Source organism: Pavona decussata, unplaced genomic scaffold, assembly GCF_977016875.1.
Source record: "Pavona decussata unplaced genomic scaffold, jaPavDecu1.1 SCAFFOLD_344, whole genome shotgun sequence".
Lineage (NCBI taxonomy): Eukaryota > Metazoa > Cnidaria > Anthozoa > Scleractinia > Agariciidae > Pavona > Pavona decussata.
In genome coordinates, this window is record NW_028145729.1 from 286,228 (window position 1) to 303,462 (window position 17,235).

The 17,235-nt window shown below is 40.0% G+C and overlaps 2 protein-coding genes across 4 annotated transcripts; one reads left to right on the forward strand and one right to left on the reverse strand.

Moving 5' to 3' along the window:
- Nucleotides 1–1,922: 1,922 nt before the first annotated feature.
- On the reverse strand, nt 1,923–8,146 carry LOC146453213 (uncharacterized). 2 transcript variants are annotated; one of them, XM_085096897.1, is made up of 4 exons: nt 7,603–8,146; nt 6,420–6,731; nt 5,259–5,524; nt 1,923–3,071 (listed from the first exon to the last, which is right to left on the reverse strand). In XM_085096897.1, exons 2-4 carry the CDS (start codon nt 6,713–6,715, stop codon nt 2,035–2,037), a joined length of 1,599 nt encoding a protein of 532 aa, XP_084953023.1. In that variant the 5' UTR covers nt 6,716–6,731; nt 7,603–8,146; the 3' UTR covers nt 1,923–2,034. The 2 variants fall into 2 exon arrangements, with proteins under 2 accessions (XP_084953023.1, XP_084953021.1); XM_085096895.1 differs by having other exon boundaries at nt 1,936–3,071; nt 7,599–8,146.
- A 1,677-nt stretch (nt 8,147–9,823) lies between these two features.
- LOC146453214 (uncharacterized) lies at nt 9,824–16,487 on the forward strand. Of its 2 annotated transcripts, none has more exons than XM_085096898.1 (6): nt 9,824–9,937; nt 10,588–10,679; nt 11,533–11,758; nt 12,904–13,184; nt 14,116–14,290; nt 15,210–16,487. In XM_085096898.1, the coding sequence occupies exons 2-6, from the start codon at nt 10,616–10,618 to the stop codon at nt 16,339–16,341; spliced, it is 1,878 nt and encodes a 625-aa protein (XP_084953024.1). In that variant the 5' UTR covers nt 9,824–9,937; nt 10,588–10,615; the 3' UTR covers nt 16,342–16,487. The 2 variants fall into 2 exon arrangements, with proteins under 2 accessions (XP_084953024.1, XP_084953025.1); XM_085096899.1 differs by having other exon boundaries at nt 9,900–9,937; nt 10,565–10,679; nt 15,210–16,426.
- Nucleotides 16,488–17,235: the final 748 nt, after the last annotated feature.

The window sequence follows — 17,235 nt, forward strand, 5'->3', positions numbered from 1 at the left end:
GGTATATTTAATTCTTGCCGTTGTAGGTTCCAACTTTATGTTAAAAATAGTCCTAATCACACGTCTGAAACGAAATTGAACCAACATTTGTAATGTGTCTGACGTTTGGTCTGGTACTGAAGTACAACAAATTATGTTTCTGGACAAACTATCGCCTGTTCTGTACGTTAAAGACGACCCTCCCGTGGTCTCCTCGAGTACAATTCAATAACGGTCAATTGTTTATCACATGCCGGCACCTGATCCATTTTGCCAGTTCACAAGTCCATTTTAATTATGTTCATTATCTTTTTGGCTTCCTCGTTTATTTCACACGTCCACCCACTTCAGTGGACCACACAGTATTACTTTAAGGATGGTGAGTCCTGATATAGAATTAATTTTCCCCGGTTACGATTATACAGGAAAAACAAATCTTAGCAAGGGCTGTTACAAACCAGAAAGAAATTGGCGGTAACCATGCAATTTTCAGGCAAAATTAAGCAACCTGATAATTTTAATATAAAAAGCGTTGAAATTCAAAACAATGTATGTCATTGAGGATGATGTATTATTCTAGAAAGTGACACAGGCATACTCGGAAAAAAAGAAATCCGGGTGCTCCGAGTGCTAAGACCTTCCGATTACTAGTTCGGATGCTCTACCACTGAGCTACAGGAGACTCGTGGGAGCTAAGGCCATTAAACTAGAAATGTATGTCATTTCTTTTTCCAAAGCGAGAAGCTAAAATTATCTGAGAAAAATGCGTGGCTATCTCACTTTTTTTTTATGGATTCCAGTAACCCTTTATTGCCAATATCTACTTTTTCCGCACTAAGCCGCCGAAAAATATCTTTGACACTTTTAGTAAGCACCGCAGTTACTGAGAAACCTGACTTTCTAGGACCATTCCGAAATGTGCAGAACGCACCCGCAGTAAAAAAGAAAAGCAGGAGCATGTTCCTTAATTGCCTTAAGTTTTTGTTTGGTTGGCAGAACTTTGGTATAAAAACGATTCTCCATGCGTCGTACAAGCCCTCGATTAAATGAGGAGGCTGTGTATAAAGATGACTCTTAACAGCTCATTTAGAATTTTAGGAAGCATTGGGTCAGGTTAACATTTACACAATCCATCCGGTTGGTAATTGCAGATGTAAACATTAAATGATTTAGCTTGTCCTTACGGAATATAGAGAAGCGTAAAGAAATTGTAACAACATCAACAGGTCTGCCCAAAATAGCTTGCAGTCGTTAGGCTAGAAAACTTTTGAATGCAGAGGTCCACACAACGCAGGAATTAAACTTGCTGGTAATTTTGCCGGATCTCTCTTGTGAAAGATCTCGTGTCAGGCGTCACTTGAACGTGAAAATACAAAACTGAATGCAAGGCTGGCACTACGGCAAAGGGCAGATTTATTAGTGGCCAATATTTCGACTAATAGAATTAGTCTTTCTCAGGGCCAGAGCTATAGCCTATATGATTCGAAACTCTCCAAGTGGAACGACACTAATCTACTCAGAGATCGACCTCAGGCTCCTTGGTCAACGATTGGTTGCCAGGAGAGACGCTGCCCCCTTACGAATCTCCCTTTTATTTTCATTGCTTTACCAGTATCCAAGTACCCAAGTGTCTCCGATCTCCAGGGACGAGTTGCATAAAACTTAACGGCGGGCGTAAATGATATTTTCAAACGTTAAAATACTAAATATGACTGGGATGAATGTCTGGCATCAACAGTTACACCCGACGTTAAATTTTTTGCAACTCACTCCAGGCGAACCGCTGGCCAAAGAGCCTAAGGACTAGAACGAGACTGGAACGACACATACCATTTAATTTACAACCGGAATTTCAGGGTTTTCTATATCAATGGTACACTCCCCCCTCCCACCACCCCTTATATCTATGGACTTCTGCAATAATCCACAACAGACAACTTGGCTAGCGTGATTTCTTTATTTTGATCTGGCGTGGTGAATCGCCATAAACTAGGATTACAAATCACTTAACGAGAGAACTGGAACTCGTCAAATTACCATACTGCTCGTCCTGTGTCACAGGGTGATAGTAGAGTTAGCACTTGCAATGGGAACATCATCCCACTGAACGTTGAAATCCAAGCCTGCCACGTCGTGGAACTTGCCTTGAAGCTCGAACTCGTACAGACTTTCATCCGTCAGTATGCCTAACACGGTCTCCGAGTACGGTATGTTCTGCTTCAGCAAGTTCCACAGCCAAGGACTCTCTCCTCGATCACTGACCTGCTTCAGAAACTTGTAGAAGGGAACTCCCTGCGTACCGATGTCGTAGTTAAAGGTAGGCCTATCACCTGATCCTCTCCATTTCTCATGGTAGTTGGGATTCTTGCCATTTGGGCCTCCGCCCCAAATCAAAAAGCCTTCAAGCCTGGCCGTGAATTGCACTTGTATGGTAGCTTTGTAAGGCACGTTGATCTTCGTCTGTGACGTGGTTATCTGGTAAGATGTCCCCGAGTTGGCGTCCGTTGTCTGCGATTCTTTGACTGTCACGACGTCCCACTTTATTTCCCCGTTTGTGTCTTTGTTCAGTTGGGCACTCTCCTTTCCTCCTGACAAAGTAAACGATCCCTTGAATGTTCCGGTGGCGACATCGCCGATTAAACCAGGTGATTTGTAAGAGAGAGTCAGTGAGGCCCCCACTGTAGTCTTGAACCTTGTCGAGGACGAATGCGTCACGGTGCGAACGGTTTTGATTTGCCGCTGAATTTTCGTTTTCGTTGACAAAGAGTCCTCATTCTTGATCTCTCCAACATCCTGCACAATAGGCTTCAGGGACTCAATTTCTTGTTTCAAATATTCCATGTTCTTCACTCTGAAGGAGAAGTTCTCGTACACGATCTTCAAACGATGGGTCGACTTGTACCCTTTGCATCCTTGCTGGTAGTGGGCCCTCCAGCTGTCCCCATCGCGGAGGAAGTCTTCACCAGCGCTTCTCGCTCTGCAACCAGCAGCCCAACCGTACCCGAGATAATTAGCCAGAAGAGCTAAGTTAGTCAGAGTTACATCCATAATGCGCGTTTTGACCTCTTCAAGACCCTTCAGTGTTAGAACTTCTACAAAGAAAAAGGAAGGGTCAGTGTGCCTTAGAAAAAAAAACATATCGTATGCATTATTTTCCAAGAAACTAAAAAAAATTACAGGACGACGGAAAACCCCGATCGACAGCTTAGCCTTTATATGAACCGTAACACCGTGGAATTTCATTTGAATTAACGTTGAATCGAAAGATGGGTCCATCTTGTACAACTCAAGAAACAGTATCAGCAAAAAGTATTCCTCGATAATTCTACCAAAATTATCTATCACGGCTCTCTCGATCCAGGAGCATTTTTCTTCTTCTTCTTCTTCTTCTTCTTCTTCTTCTTCTTCTTCTTCTTCTTCTTCTTCTTCTTCTTCTTCTTCTTCTTCTTCTTCTTCTTCTTTTTCTTCTTCTTTTTCTTCTCCTTCTTCTCTTTTGAAATTGTAAATGATTGCCCTTAGAGAGTTTAAAAGGTTTGAACACCTGTACACAGCAATTAAACAACACTGACAACCAAATCTTCTTCCTTCTGACTCATTCTTCTAAAGCTATCTAATTAAATAAAACCCTAAGGCGGTTAAAAAAAGTAGGGTACATTGATTTGAATAAAGATGTATGTAAGATCATTTGACAACATTTTATTGAATAAGCACTTTCTTCCACACACTGAAACTTCTGAACAACTTTGCATGGAAATTAATGACAAACCTAACAGATAACTTAAGGCTTGAGAAAGGAAAATAAAGACGACCAATAGGATATACATTTGGTGCTTTTGATTAGTCAGAAGTGGTCGACCAGGCCGGTACGTTTGTAAACGGAAAGTACCAATTTGAAGGATAACCATTATGCAAGACTTTCGAATTTCTTCAATAAAGTGCCTACCATTTTTGAAGCGATTATTGTTCAAGATTTCGCAACACCATCCCTTCAAAAGGACACGTTCGATCTACAGACTGGCAGGCCTGGCCTTCCGGTTCTGGCACATGGAAAACACTTATTGACTTGAATAAAGATATTTTTTTAAAAATCTGGATCATCGTATAATGCAATTCGAGGGATTTGATTGGCTGAGCAGCCATGGTATATGAGCCACTATACCATGGCCAAGAAATGGCGGCCATTAAATTGTCTGCTGGTTCTTCTCTCACAGCGAAATCAGTAAGATCTAGCAATATTTCTTGATTGTTTTTAATAAAGCAATTATTCCACTCGCGCTTGTTGGATACAAGATGATTATAGCCAACTCGGCGCTTCGCGCCTCGTTGGCTATCTATCATCTCTTATCCAGCCTGCGCTCGCGGAATAATTGTTAAATAGTAAGATCATGGATAAAATTATATTGAATAGGCAGTTTGCTCCACATACTGACTCAAACATTTGATTAACACTCGATGTGTGGTCTTAAAGGGGCAGTGCCACTTTGAATAACCAAAAAACATTTTTATGGATGTAAACGTCAAAAAATAAAGATTCAGTTTTGTTAAAAATAAGCTTACTTATGCACAGAAACTAGCATCGTTCATCTTTATCTGCGGATGGCTAGGATGAAAATGGATTTCAACTTTTCATTACTATTTCCTATGTATCTTGGAGAGATGGCTAAAAACCGATAATAGTTTATTCTTGCTTGGAGAAATCGTTTCAATTCTTCTTCTCGGTGCTCTAAGAGGAATTTCACGTTAGACAAGAGGTTCTTAGTCAAATATTTGAGCAGTTTTGAGCAACATACAGCAAAATCTCCATGACAACGCCCCTTCAACTACTAAATAATCCTTTTACCAAAACATTGTTTCCTCGATTGTATTAAAGGGGCAGTATCATGGGAGATATCATGATTTTTGGCCAAAATTCACTAACTTTAAACTTTGAACACTGTGTTACTTGATTTCTCAATCGCTAATTTAAAGAAATGTTAATAGTGATTCTAAGACGAAAGGTTGAACCAAAATATAGTACAACCGGCGATTTTTCGTGCGTTACAACAGCGAAATTTGAAAACGTCTGCCAGACGTTTTCAAATTTGACGCCCTCTCTATCTTGGTCATCTGCCGGCGAAAATATCCGTGGATAGTTTCTTTGCATTCTGATAGCTTTTTAATGGAATTCTGTCATTATATCTTGGCTGCTATCAACCGAATAGCGTCTTTCCGATTTTCAATGTGTTACTAAAAATAGCGTGATACTGTCCCTTTAATCCTCTGTCCGCTTTTATACTCACCGTCGTACATACTGCAACATCTGAGCTTGTTGATGCTGGACAGGCTCTCGGTTGAACCTCTGTGAATACCAGCAACATAGAAACCGCTTCTACTGCATTCCCAAGTATCCCCGTCACCAAGATTCTGATCGTAACACAATCGGTAGCGGTGAGGATGAAGAGCTGGCTTACAGCAAGTGGCCCACTGGATGCTCTTCAATTGATGACTCGCTCCTCGATGAAATCCACGAATGAAATGCCCTGACGGACAGGTAGCCCAGCCTTCTCTGAAATATGCGAAGAAGCTCACGTTACTAAATGGGGCAATGGGGTATTTTAGTAGTACTCTATGTGTATGCATATACTATACATGCTGGAAAGGGCTCCGATCAATTGAATGTGCAGTGTACAATTTCAATTTTTGAATCTGCAAAGAGTAAGAAAAATTTCAGCTTCACAAGTTCTAAAAAGTGCATCATGTTATCCATACAGTTATTTACTGCAAATCCGATCTTCACTACAAAGAAAATCCAAATAACTTTTAAGAATAATAAAGGAGTATCTTGGAGCAATGGACAAGGTCCAGACACACCTGACATATGATGCAAGCTAATTCTGATTCTAATTCTTAATTCAAAGTGGCAGGATATGATAAAATGAATAAATGTTTTCGGCTATGGTGGGAGATAACGGCGTTTAAAAAAGATTTACGTCCTTAACGAGAGGGCCACTCAATTGTTTTTAACCAATGCCCCGTCCGATCTAAACCGTTTTCGAAAGTTTCCGTTTTCATTAGCGTTTCCGATCGTTTTAATGTGGACAAATAGCAAAAATTAACGTATCAAAAAGTATGCGTTTTTAAACAGAAGCACATTGGCGTGGACGGGCCCTAACGACTTCGTGGGGTTTGGGTTACATAATTGGTCGGAATGTGGAAACGTTGGTTTGTGAGGACAAAGAAAAACCGCCGGGAGTACATGGAGAAGAGCTTCTTGGAGCAAGGACGAGAACCAATAAAAAAGTGGACCATCATACGATGCCGAGTCGTGAAATCAAACCCGGGCCACAATGGAGTAATAGCCAAAACCCCTCACCCTTCCATCATCCCTGCTCCCGTTTCCTCTGGAAGAAAAAAAAAAAAAATATCAAAACTTATCTAAAACGTTAGTTAACAAAACGCACTTTTTAAAACTCAAGTCCCAATCGGCAGATGTACAAGTGTAAGGCTTCTCCCTATGCACGGCAGGTGGCTGGCAACACTTCACCAACTTGAAGTCTCTCAGATCATCGGGTGATTGCTTCTTTCTTTGGAATCCCCTCACATACAAAAGATCGTATTGATCGGTGCACCAAGAGTACCCCTCTTTTGACATTTCAGTTGCAAAATCTTTGTCTTCATGACAACTTTGCAAGGTTTGGAGCGGATACATTGAAACAACAACTAAGAATGGCAGGGCAATAACGCCAAACGATGCCATTGTGGTTTCAAAAAATCTAAAACGAAAAGGAAGAAGAAACTGCGGTGAGTTGGTCGAGAGGTTAGAGGCGCGCGCTTGAATTCTGGGGGCGCCATTTTCGAGTTCTTTCTCTGACCGCTAGCTGGATGAAACAAAAGTTAATTTTTCACCGCGTACCCCGAGTTATAGCAGGGAGTTTAAGGAACGAGGACGGCAACGGTGACGAGAACGTCATTTAAAGATATAACTTCTCGTTTTTGTAACTCTTTCGCAATCATTTAAATTTGTGTAACTTGGAAAATGCTGGCGAACTCTCCAGGAACTAAATTAGTATGATTAACGTCAAAGTAAGGAAAAATAAAGAACATTTTGCGTCATACGCTCCCTTTCTCGAGAAAACCTAAAATTTTGTCATTTCACATTGCTGTTTTGCAGAGGACGGCAAAGAAATGTACCAAAATGTAAAACGCACGTGCAGAGCGATTGTTTTTGCTCATTAAGCCCATTGTTTTGTGGCGTTCTCGTTACCGTTGCCGTCCTCGTTTCTTAAACTCCCTTATTATAGCCTCGAAATGGCTCTTTAAGGTGTGCCTTGTTTTCATGATCAACTTGCCTCCTCTTTCAATTTCACTGTAACCTTCTGAAAATTAAGTTCAGCAGAGGCGTCAGCTGAAAAAATTATATCGGCTTTGCCTAACGAAAATTACCAAACACTTGAACGTTAATTTTGTGTCGAAAACTACAAAGCGAGAAGTCAACGTTAACCATCAATTACTTCCAATAATTATTGTGCTGTCTAGATTTCTCTTTAGTCATTGTCAATGAATGCCGTCATGATTTAACTGAAGGAACATTTCCCAGCTCTCGCCCGTATCAAGATGAAACCAAAAAAAATCCAGAACACTTACCAAATTGTTCCGAAACCACCGACAGTCTTTATCTGAGTCAACTGGGATTCCAGTGCAGGTATACTAAATGCTCTATCTATAGTTTTCTGGAACTGTAGCCAGAACAGACTCGTAATATATTATTAAAGTAGGAAAAGCAAACAAAAAATGTATCTAATTGGTTTTCAGCGACAGTCATGGTAGCTGTTTGCACGATTCAGTGGATTTTCATAAAGGACAAAGACATTACAAATTCTTATGCCATAGTAGGTACTTGAGATAAATCGATGTGACAGTCCAACTTAACTCGACACAACAGAAATTGTATAACATGTACATGTATTCTTCTTCCGTAAAACAGTTTTATTAAACATTTTGTATTGAGAAAGGCAAAAAAACGTTAACATTTCGTTGGTATGGGTTGCATTTTAGCAGACAGATTTTTAGAAAACGTCGATAATCTAAAATGCTAGACAAAGAAATCGCATGCAAGAGTAATTTATTCTCCTTAATTCATCAAGCAGAAACTCGTATTAAATTCTAATGCCATAGACTGGAAATGAGAAATCAACCAGACTGTGACGAAAAGTCATCAGCATTGAACTTTTTACAACGCTACAGTGAGGAAATTTTTTTTTAATTAGAAAAACTGATTGTTCTCGAGAAATTAAAAAGCGGTTACGGTCTAGATCTGGTTGTCCTTGCATTGAGGGGAAAGGAATTCTTTGTCAAAATAGATTCCTGCAAGAGCACTGCTAAAAAAGGTGACACTTCAACGACTGATTGAAATTAAAACCTCTCCGTTTTTGCCCTAAAGTTTCAGAGACCGACAAACACAATCAATTCGGGTGCAAGCTCATAAGTAGATTTTCGTTTTTCAACAAACAGTAAAATTATCACACGTTTAAGAAAGGTCCAAAATTAAGGAGCAAAGATATTCAATTAGATCACAAACTCGTAGGTAGCAACTAAAAGTCCGCCAAACGTTAACAGGAACAATTTTTAGAGTAAACGTAGGTTAAAGACTTAAATAAGGGAATTAATTCTGGCAAACGTAAGCTAGGTTATCTTATTTGTCTTTGAACAATCAGGCACTAGCATGGTTAATAGAGACCAGTGGAGCTAGAAAAGAACAAAGATACCGTCCTGTCGCGCGATCTAAAGCCATTGATGACAATAACTGACCAATCTCTCGAAATATCAGCAAACGCATCAGTGATCGGGGAAAGTAATAACTTTATAAAATGGACAACAAAACCACGTTTTCTGGAATAAACAAGGATATTTTCTCTGGTTATGTTCTTCTTCAATTTGCTCAAGGCAGCCTGTCTGTCGATACTCAGTTCTATGGAAGCGAAGGGGACGAGCTTAACAGGTTTGCCTCCAGCTGCTATAGGAAAATCCTCAATATCCAGAGACTTGCCATTACAATTTTCTTAACGAAACACTTGTGAGTGTCCTGCAGTCAAAATTTTCTGGAAAGATGTGTTGAATTGGTGGAACTTCAAGCCCCTCAACAACTTAAATCCTAGCTGAAATGAGATGCTCTTCGGCTAAAACCTGAATCCACCAGCTTTTACACTTTCAATCATTACCTTCTAATTACCAAATATTAAACCACCACGCTTGAAACAACTTAGAGGTTTCAAAATTGTTCTTTATTGTTCTTCTTGAAAATAACTTCAGGGGTGAAAGAGAAATGGCAATAAAAAATGGCATCTATTATAAATAAAGAAATAAATGGGCCACAATGTGTACTTTACATGGGTGAACTTCATGAGTGAGTGAGTTTTTTAATTTTGTCGCTGTCATGAGTGTTAACAGAAACTCCAATTTTCTGACAGTCTGGGTGACCCCGACATTTTTAATATCTTTTTACTTGGTGGCTTATTCAATTGTATAGACAATTACTGGTGTCTACATATTTGTCAAATACAAAAAACCCATCCTTGCATGCAAGTTTTTTGTCTTGCTGCCTTAATAGTAACAAACATTTACAAAAGATTTATCAGCAAAATAATAAAATACTACCAAACGTTATAACTTTCCTTCAGTGTCTGTCCACAAAAAAAACTATGAAAGCAGAACTCAAAATGACTTTTCCAAGGAAGTCTTAACCTCAAAACTACTTCAATTGTTTTTGCAGTTATAATTAAATGTCATTTCTGAAAGGTTTTGTAACCACACATGTTACGCAACGGTGGCTTTTGAAGGTAAATTAACAATGGTATTTAACAGGTGCCAGTAGCACGCAGTCGAGCTCAAAACTAATAACTGTGAGAAAACTCGAGCTTCCACAAATCAACTTAACTACGAAGAAAGAAGACGTCGTGTTGAAGTACTCGGACTTCATTTGGTAAGATGAATGTTTTCCCCTAAATTTTCCTTGTAATTTTGTTCCCTGTGTACATCAGACCTTTGCTGCTTCCAAAAGGTGTCAAAACTGACATTTAAATTTTGACTAAAGGAGATCCTGATTTCACTGATAGGCATCACCTTTCATAAAGAGTAGTATATTACAACTCGTGTTTGTGTTAAACAAAAGAGGCATTTTTTCTCCAATAATGTCTAACAATCACTATTTGTGAAGGAGGAATGAAATTCTTTATTTGTCGTGAACTATATAATTCTGTACCACCTACTAGAATTTGGTAACGAAAAAAAGTACATGTGGACGGATTAAATTTCCAGCAGCAATCGGAATACACTACAACCAAGAGTTTTTGTGTTGATTTACAGTATGAATTTTATTTTTTTTGGCTTAAACTGTTTTGTTTTATTTAATTCTTTCCCCAGCTAACGACTGGTTTGAATCTTTGAATGTCTAATCGACAATCTTCCTTAGAAAAGTATTGTAAAATTTACTTTGGCGTCGATTGCCATTTCCTCTAAAGTTATGGCTGGATGTTGTTAAAACTATTAACATGATTGATTCTTTGATACTTCAGAAAAACTTGATTCATCTCTTTTCCCAATTTTTAAGGGGTAATATTTCAGCTTTTGCAGCCATATTACATTGAAGAGGAATCTTGCCATGTCTTCGACCACTCCAGTTCTTCTGGCAATTTTCTTTTGCAGCTTCATTTTGTCTTATTCGTGTAAGTATTCAAACGGATTACCCATTTTAAATGTCTTGGTGATTTTTATTGACTTCAATTGTTTCAGCATGAAGGTATAAATACCAAATCCTTGTGTTCCATAATGTCACAAAAAACTTCTCCTTCTTGTGGTCCTAAATTTTTAATCTAGAGATTTTTCGCAGTGGTGACATTTGAGATGCCCATAGCAATAAATATCTTTCAAAGACATGGGTGACAGATTTATGTTGAATAAAATAGAAAATAGATCATTCAACATGAAGGAGTAAGAGTTTGATTAAACAACGCCCCGCCGTGCCTGAAGTTTTCTCTCATTTTAAAGAGCTTATTGCAAGTTTCAGGAACAAAATTATTGGTCCTTGTGACATGCATGGAGACATTTCTACTCAGACGCCAAACCCCGAGATCAGCCTCTCACACATTCCGACCACAGAAATCCTGATAGACCGTATTTATTCGATTAACCGCCCACCTTCGAATAAGTGCCCACCTCGAATAAGTGCCCAGCCTGAAAGCCCAAAAAGTTTATAAGCGCCCACCCTACCCCACTCCCAACAAAAACATTTCTGCACTACCCAGCGCGAATTAAGAGGAGCGTCAGTTGTGTTCCAAAATTGGTTTTAGATACGGTAGTTAATGAACTTTTACATTGTTTATGGCTTGTTTATGATAGCTTTTTGCCCTTTGTTTTATCTTGTTGAAGCGATATAAACTTGTTATGCCTTGTTTTGCTATTCTCTAAAAATGTCCACGCTTGCTGAAAATGTTGGGAAAATAATAAGTAGTTAATCGAATAAATACGGTAGTCCAAAGTTTTACTTCTAAAAGCTTTCTTTTCTAATAAAACGTTCAGCTGCCCAGAGATCCTGCTTCATGCAGGATTGGAGCAACAGCTTCAAGAAGGACGATGAAACGTCATGTGAATCCAGTAATGGATACTTCAACCTTGTGGGATTCGAACGAGATGGTACCGACAACTTGCAGGGAATAAAGAAGGTCAAATGCTGCGAACGAGACCAAACCTTCTGGAACCTGCCAACACAATGTCAGATGCCTGACTGGATAAAATCATTGGACGGGTATAGACGAGTGGTGGTTACCATTTGGCCAAAATTTCCGGTTCTGTCCCTGGTTGTTCAAAGAGTGAATAACTCTATCCAGTGGATAAATGGATATCCAGAGAATAAAATGTACTCAAACCATTACATTTTATCCGCTGGATAGCAAATTACCCACTTGATAGCGTTATCCACACGGGACAAAAGGACGACCTTTCCTTTGGAGATACTCCACTTTTTCTGCCCCAAACGGTTGGCACGGAATTTGTAAAAGTTGCCATCTCCATATTTCTTTCTTTGTGGGCCATTACGTCAGCCTTTTTGATCTACAAATGAAATTTCCAGCTTGTGAAAGCTTTTAGCACGGACATTTTGGCCAAATAAAAAGCCGTCTTCAGATAACCTACTTTAGGTAACCTTAGGTTTAGGCTACGTTTTAGGCTTAATCGGATATCTTTTTATGCTGGCATATAAATTTGTGTGTGGACGATCCAACCATAGCAGGTAGGATTCATGCCAGAACCGTACCGGATATCGCACGTGACGTATCAATCGGATCGCCTGTTTGTATTACTCTTAGAGCAGTGCAAAAACCTATCCTGTACAAAGTCAATCAGCTACCATATCAAGACGACGCAGCTCTGCAGCGCCTCTGCACAGGAAGTTGTCTGCACTGCTGTTCAAAAAATGTGCTTCGTGTGTGAGTTGACCGTAAATGCATATCCGGTATGGTTACTATAACGGGCAAAACTATCTGGTATAGTATGAATAGAACACAAATTCTGTTTGAAAACTCACTTATGTGAGTTTCTGTAGCGATATTCGTATTGAATGTCGCGTCCACTTTGGGACGTTCTCCATGATTTACGATCGTCATGTTTGGCTCCCACTTTAAGAAAAAACTTGAGTAAATTGCGTAAGTTTTCAAAAATTCAAAATAAGCACTGAAGCACACGTTGAAATGCGTCTCTGGCTTATTTGTGTTATAGGTTCAGCCGTGTACGCTTTAAAGTCGCACAAGGCAATTTTTAGTGTATAGTAACTTATCTGTCCACTTGTGCTCCTCATAGTGAACACAAAACCGGAGCAGTGTTAATCAAAGGAAGGCGTTCGCATTTGTATTTTGATTTATTAACGATAATTTTGATATCACTTTACCTGTTCAGCACCGGAACAAGTGTCTGCCAGCAAGGGTTCTTCCTTAGGGGGCTATATCGTTCCAACGGTAACAATATCGGAAACATAGAATGGGGAAAGTGCTGCAAACCATCTCACCACCCATACCACTGGGGAGGCTGTTACAACGAAGATGTCAGCAACACTTTCAATAAGGCTGGATTGAGTGAGTGCAAGAGAGATGGATATTTCATTGCTGGTTTCGAGACAAGAGCTTCAGGAGGCAAGCTGTCCAGCATCAAGAAATTTAAATGTTGTAAAATGGTGGAGGGTAGGTCATGAAAGAGATAATGGTGTAACATAACTTAAGAAATTATGGTGGCTCATTCTTTTGTTAGTTTACATGTTCTGTTTGTCCATGGTGGAATGGTGATAAATGCCTTCGCACCTGAGCGGGCCCTGGAGCATGCATGCATTAGGGGTGCGCTTTTAGGGGTACGCTTTTAGTTCAGAAACTACAATTGCGATAAAGGATAATGATACAATTCTGGGGAGCCTCCCTCGCCTTTTTGCCTTCGCTTCCTGAATGAACGTCCCCTTCTGAAACGTAATCTGGATATCAAAGTCTATCATTCTAAGTCAAAACGGAAAGCGTAGAAAGTTGACTGCCAAAAATTTCAGTTCCACCATGCATGTTCCATCGACACAAGCTGGAGCAACTAATCCTAACACGTCGAGAGTTATTTTAGCAACACAGTTTTTGCCAGCGAATGTCTAAAATGTATGGTCCGACTTTGTTGAAAATATATTTAAATTTCTAACACACTAAGGCTACATTTGTTATAAAACAAGTGTTTGTAAAAAAGCTAAGGTTAGTACAGAAATGCAACTTGCAACTTGAAACGCTTAGACCAACTTTGTAAGTTCTTTCTAGCGTTGGTACAGTAAAGAGAATTGCCCAAAACATTTGTGCGCATGTCAAGAGCGTTTCCTGTAAGATCGAGGCTAATCGGTCACAAATGTAACAGATTTGACAAAACATTAAACACTTGTAACTATTATCCAAAAACTTTGTCGGCATTCGCTACCGGTGGAATTACCCTAAATGCCGCCTTCCATCTCTCCTTGTAATAGGTTGCCTTCCTTTAATTCCCTGATAGCTCTTTGTAGAACTTAAAATCCCATCACCGAATTTACCACGTTAATCGAGGTTCAGCTCTAAGGACAAGATAGTAAAATGATTCTGGTATTTTTCTTTCCAGAAATCCCCCAACTAAACACAATAGACGAATTAAAACAACGTGTTATGGATGCCACCATGTTTAACATTGGGCAGCTTGCCAACATGATGGGATTTGCGTGGTCTGGTGGATGTTGGGCGAAATATTCCGGAGATGATTTCCGTCGGAGAGGAGACACTTGGGAATCTACTTACAGGTCAAAAATTCACTCTTTTTTTGAGTGATTCGTTACTTTTAATAATCGAAAGGCCTGTACACGGATTGCTACAATACATGGAACGACTGGGTCCAATTTTCAACCCCGATTTAGCTAATCCTGGGTTAGCGTGACACTTTTTGATTGGAGTTTAATTACTAAGCAATAAACATTCTTCAAAAAGGTTTTTGTCCCTCAGTTCTGACGCAGACTTCTCTTTTCCGATAGTTTGAAATAATCTTTTAAAAACATTTTTAACGAGCCAAGTGAAAACCTCGCTTTATTTTTAATCTTGGATTGGCGTTTAATCGGCTTTCGAACAACCGGTCCCCGAATATCACTGTGTTCACCCCAGGAATGTTTGTACGTATGGAGATGAAGAGGCATCAGAAATGCCCAACGGTGGAAGTCTTGATTATGCTGCGTTCGATGGATAACCCATAAGTCAATCTCCTAGAAGGCTGTGTTTTATGCAAACCACGCCTCAGCCCATCAAGAGTATGCAGACTTTGTCTTACAACTGGTACCTCCTAAACACTGAAAACAGTTGTCCAGGAAGCTTTACATATAGTATAGACGTAGTACCATGATTTCGCAGAATGTTTATTGTTCTCACACTCGTGGCATTGATTTACAGTGCATGAATTGCTCCAGGTCTGCAATGTAATTATTAAATAAGCTTAAAGAAGACTTCTTTATTTTGCTTGCCATGATGATGACTCGCGACGGTTTTCCGCTGGGAATTTTTCTCTGCATATTTCCATGGAGTAGGCAGATAAAGAAACAAAACAGACAAACTAATGAAACATTTTTTGTGCCTTTACAATGGTTAATACTCTAATTAAATGTATGCCAAATTACCAACATTTGCGATGCATACGCAATTCCTCAAATATGTATTTTCAAATACGTTTTATAGATCCAATTGGTGCACCGGTGGAGGCCCAAAGAAGGACGTTCGCCTGAAGATAACTTACAGCAATTTTGCCTACACTATGAAGGACGTGGAATTTGGAGAATCTATCACTCAAACGATTCCTTTGGATCAGGAGCAGAGATTGATAGATTCACCAGATAGGAGCTACAGAAAGGTGGTCTCCAATAGGAAGAGTAGCTCCACCACATCTTCAGTCCAAGTGCAAATTCGCTCAGCTAGAACCCTTAAGAATGTCAAGAGGAGTAGCTGGGATGCTAATATTGGAATCGAGGTGGGGCTGGAGTACGAACCCCCGAGTACGACGGGTGGAGTCGGGTTCTCAGCTAAGACGAACTTCAAGTACGAGTGGGGAGGAGAGGAAGAAGAGACAACTGCTGATCAAGACTGGCACATTCTGACAGTGAACGAAGATAAGCAGTTACCTGCCAAGACATTTGCTGAGTGGAATGCGTTTAAAAAGCCTCGAAAAGTCACCATTCCTTACACAGCTACGATCCTCGCCACGTTCACTGTTAAACTCGAGGGGTACATGATATGGGGCGGAGGGTATCATGGAAACAATCCTAACTTTCACCAGAAACATCGTGGTTCCGGCGATCGGGTTAAACTGGACTTTACCTTTGGAAACGACCAGAAGCCCTTCTACGAAGACCTCGAGGAGCAAATCGACCAGAATAAGTACCCATGGCAATGGCATGCTTTGAGACAGCACTACCCCTATGCACAGTACTTTATCGACGAGCTGATTAACAAGGATCTTTATGCATTCACAATGGCGGGACAGTTCGAGGAGTCTACTGAAAACGAGGTCAAGTCCAAGTGGTATCCGTCAAGACCCATTGGCGAGATGGAAGACGCACTTGAAAACATAACCGCACAGGCAGACCAAGGTGGGAAATCCGTGGAATTTCCACGAGTGCTGCCTCCACCACCCAAAGTTAAAATCATTGACAACAGCGTGGAGATGAAGACCCCTCCTGCTAAGCATTTCAATGACAACGATCGCGACGCAGAGGAGGAATTTCCTCGAATCCATCCTCCTCCGCCCAAAGTGAAGACCATCGACAATAAAAAGAAGATGAAACCGCCACCTGTAAAACACTATAGCGAGTAAATCGAGTTAACAGGTAACAGTCATGTGCATCATGTGCATCGATCTTGAAAGCATTGTGAAATCTCGATCAGCCTCAAAGGCTTGATGTTTGATTACTATGTAAAAGAGTTGATATCACTGCAAAGTGAATAAAACTGAATACAATCATGTCTGTTTACCTTTTTTTCGTTCGCTCTTCTTTTTCATCATCTGCGATCTGCAACTGAACAGACTCACGGTAGAATGGAATTTACTTGAAGCATACTGCTGTATACACTATCTATAAATTACTTTTTGTATTCTGATCGTTTTTCTACTTATCTATATTTTGCTTTTTACAGGACCCTATCGTAAACCACGTTTGGGTGAATAGGCTTTCCTGTTGAAAACAAAAAAGTAGAATTCACTTCAATATTGGAAGTTACGTCAAATGGCAGCTATTCACTTGTAATTGCCATACTTTAAAGGGCCCTTACTGGAGTTCAGGCGCTTACGCAAAAAAGGCGATTATTCCAGTACAACCAGCCTTCAAGGTTGAGGACGTATGATTAGCTGGGTGGTCAATAGCTAGGCTACATAAGGTCGGAAATCAGGTTCCTTCGATGCTTGTGGGTTGCCTTCGGCTCTTACGAAGTTGCTTTCTGGAACCCTGTTCTAATTATTAACAGTCCTAAGGTGGGACTTCATTGTCATGAGCGATTGCGGCTTTGTGTTCCTAGTATATCTTCACGAGAATTGCAGTTCATCATAACATGAAACTATACTCGCAGCGAGGTCGTTTACTATTTTATATAGCAAGGTTTAGACGGGCATGTGCTCTCCATTGTTTTAAGGTTCTCCAGCACAGTTTTTGTAACATAATTGCTACACAAGCCAATGGGTGATTACTTGGTAGCAACCAGCGAGCTGTACGGC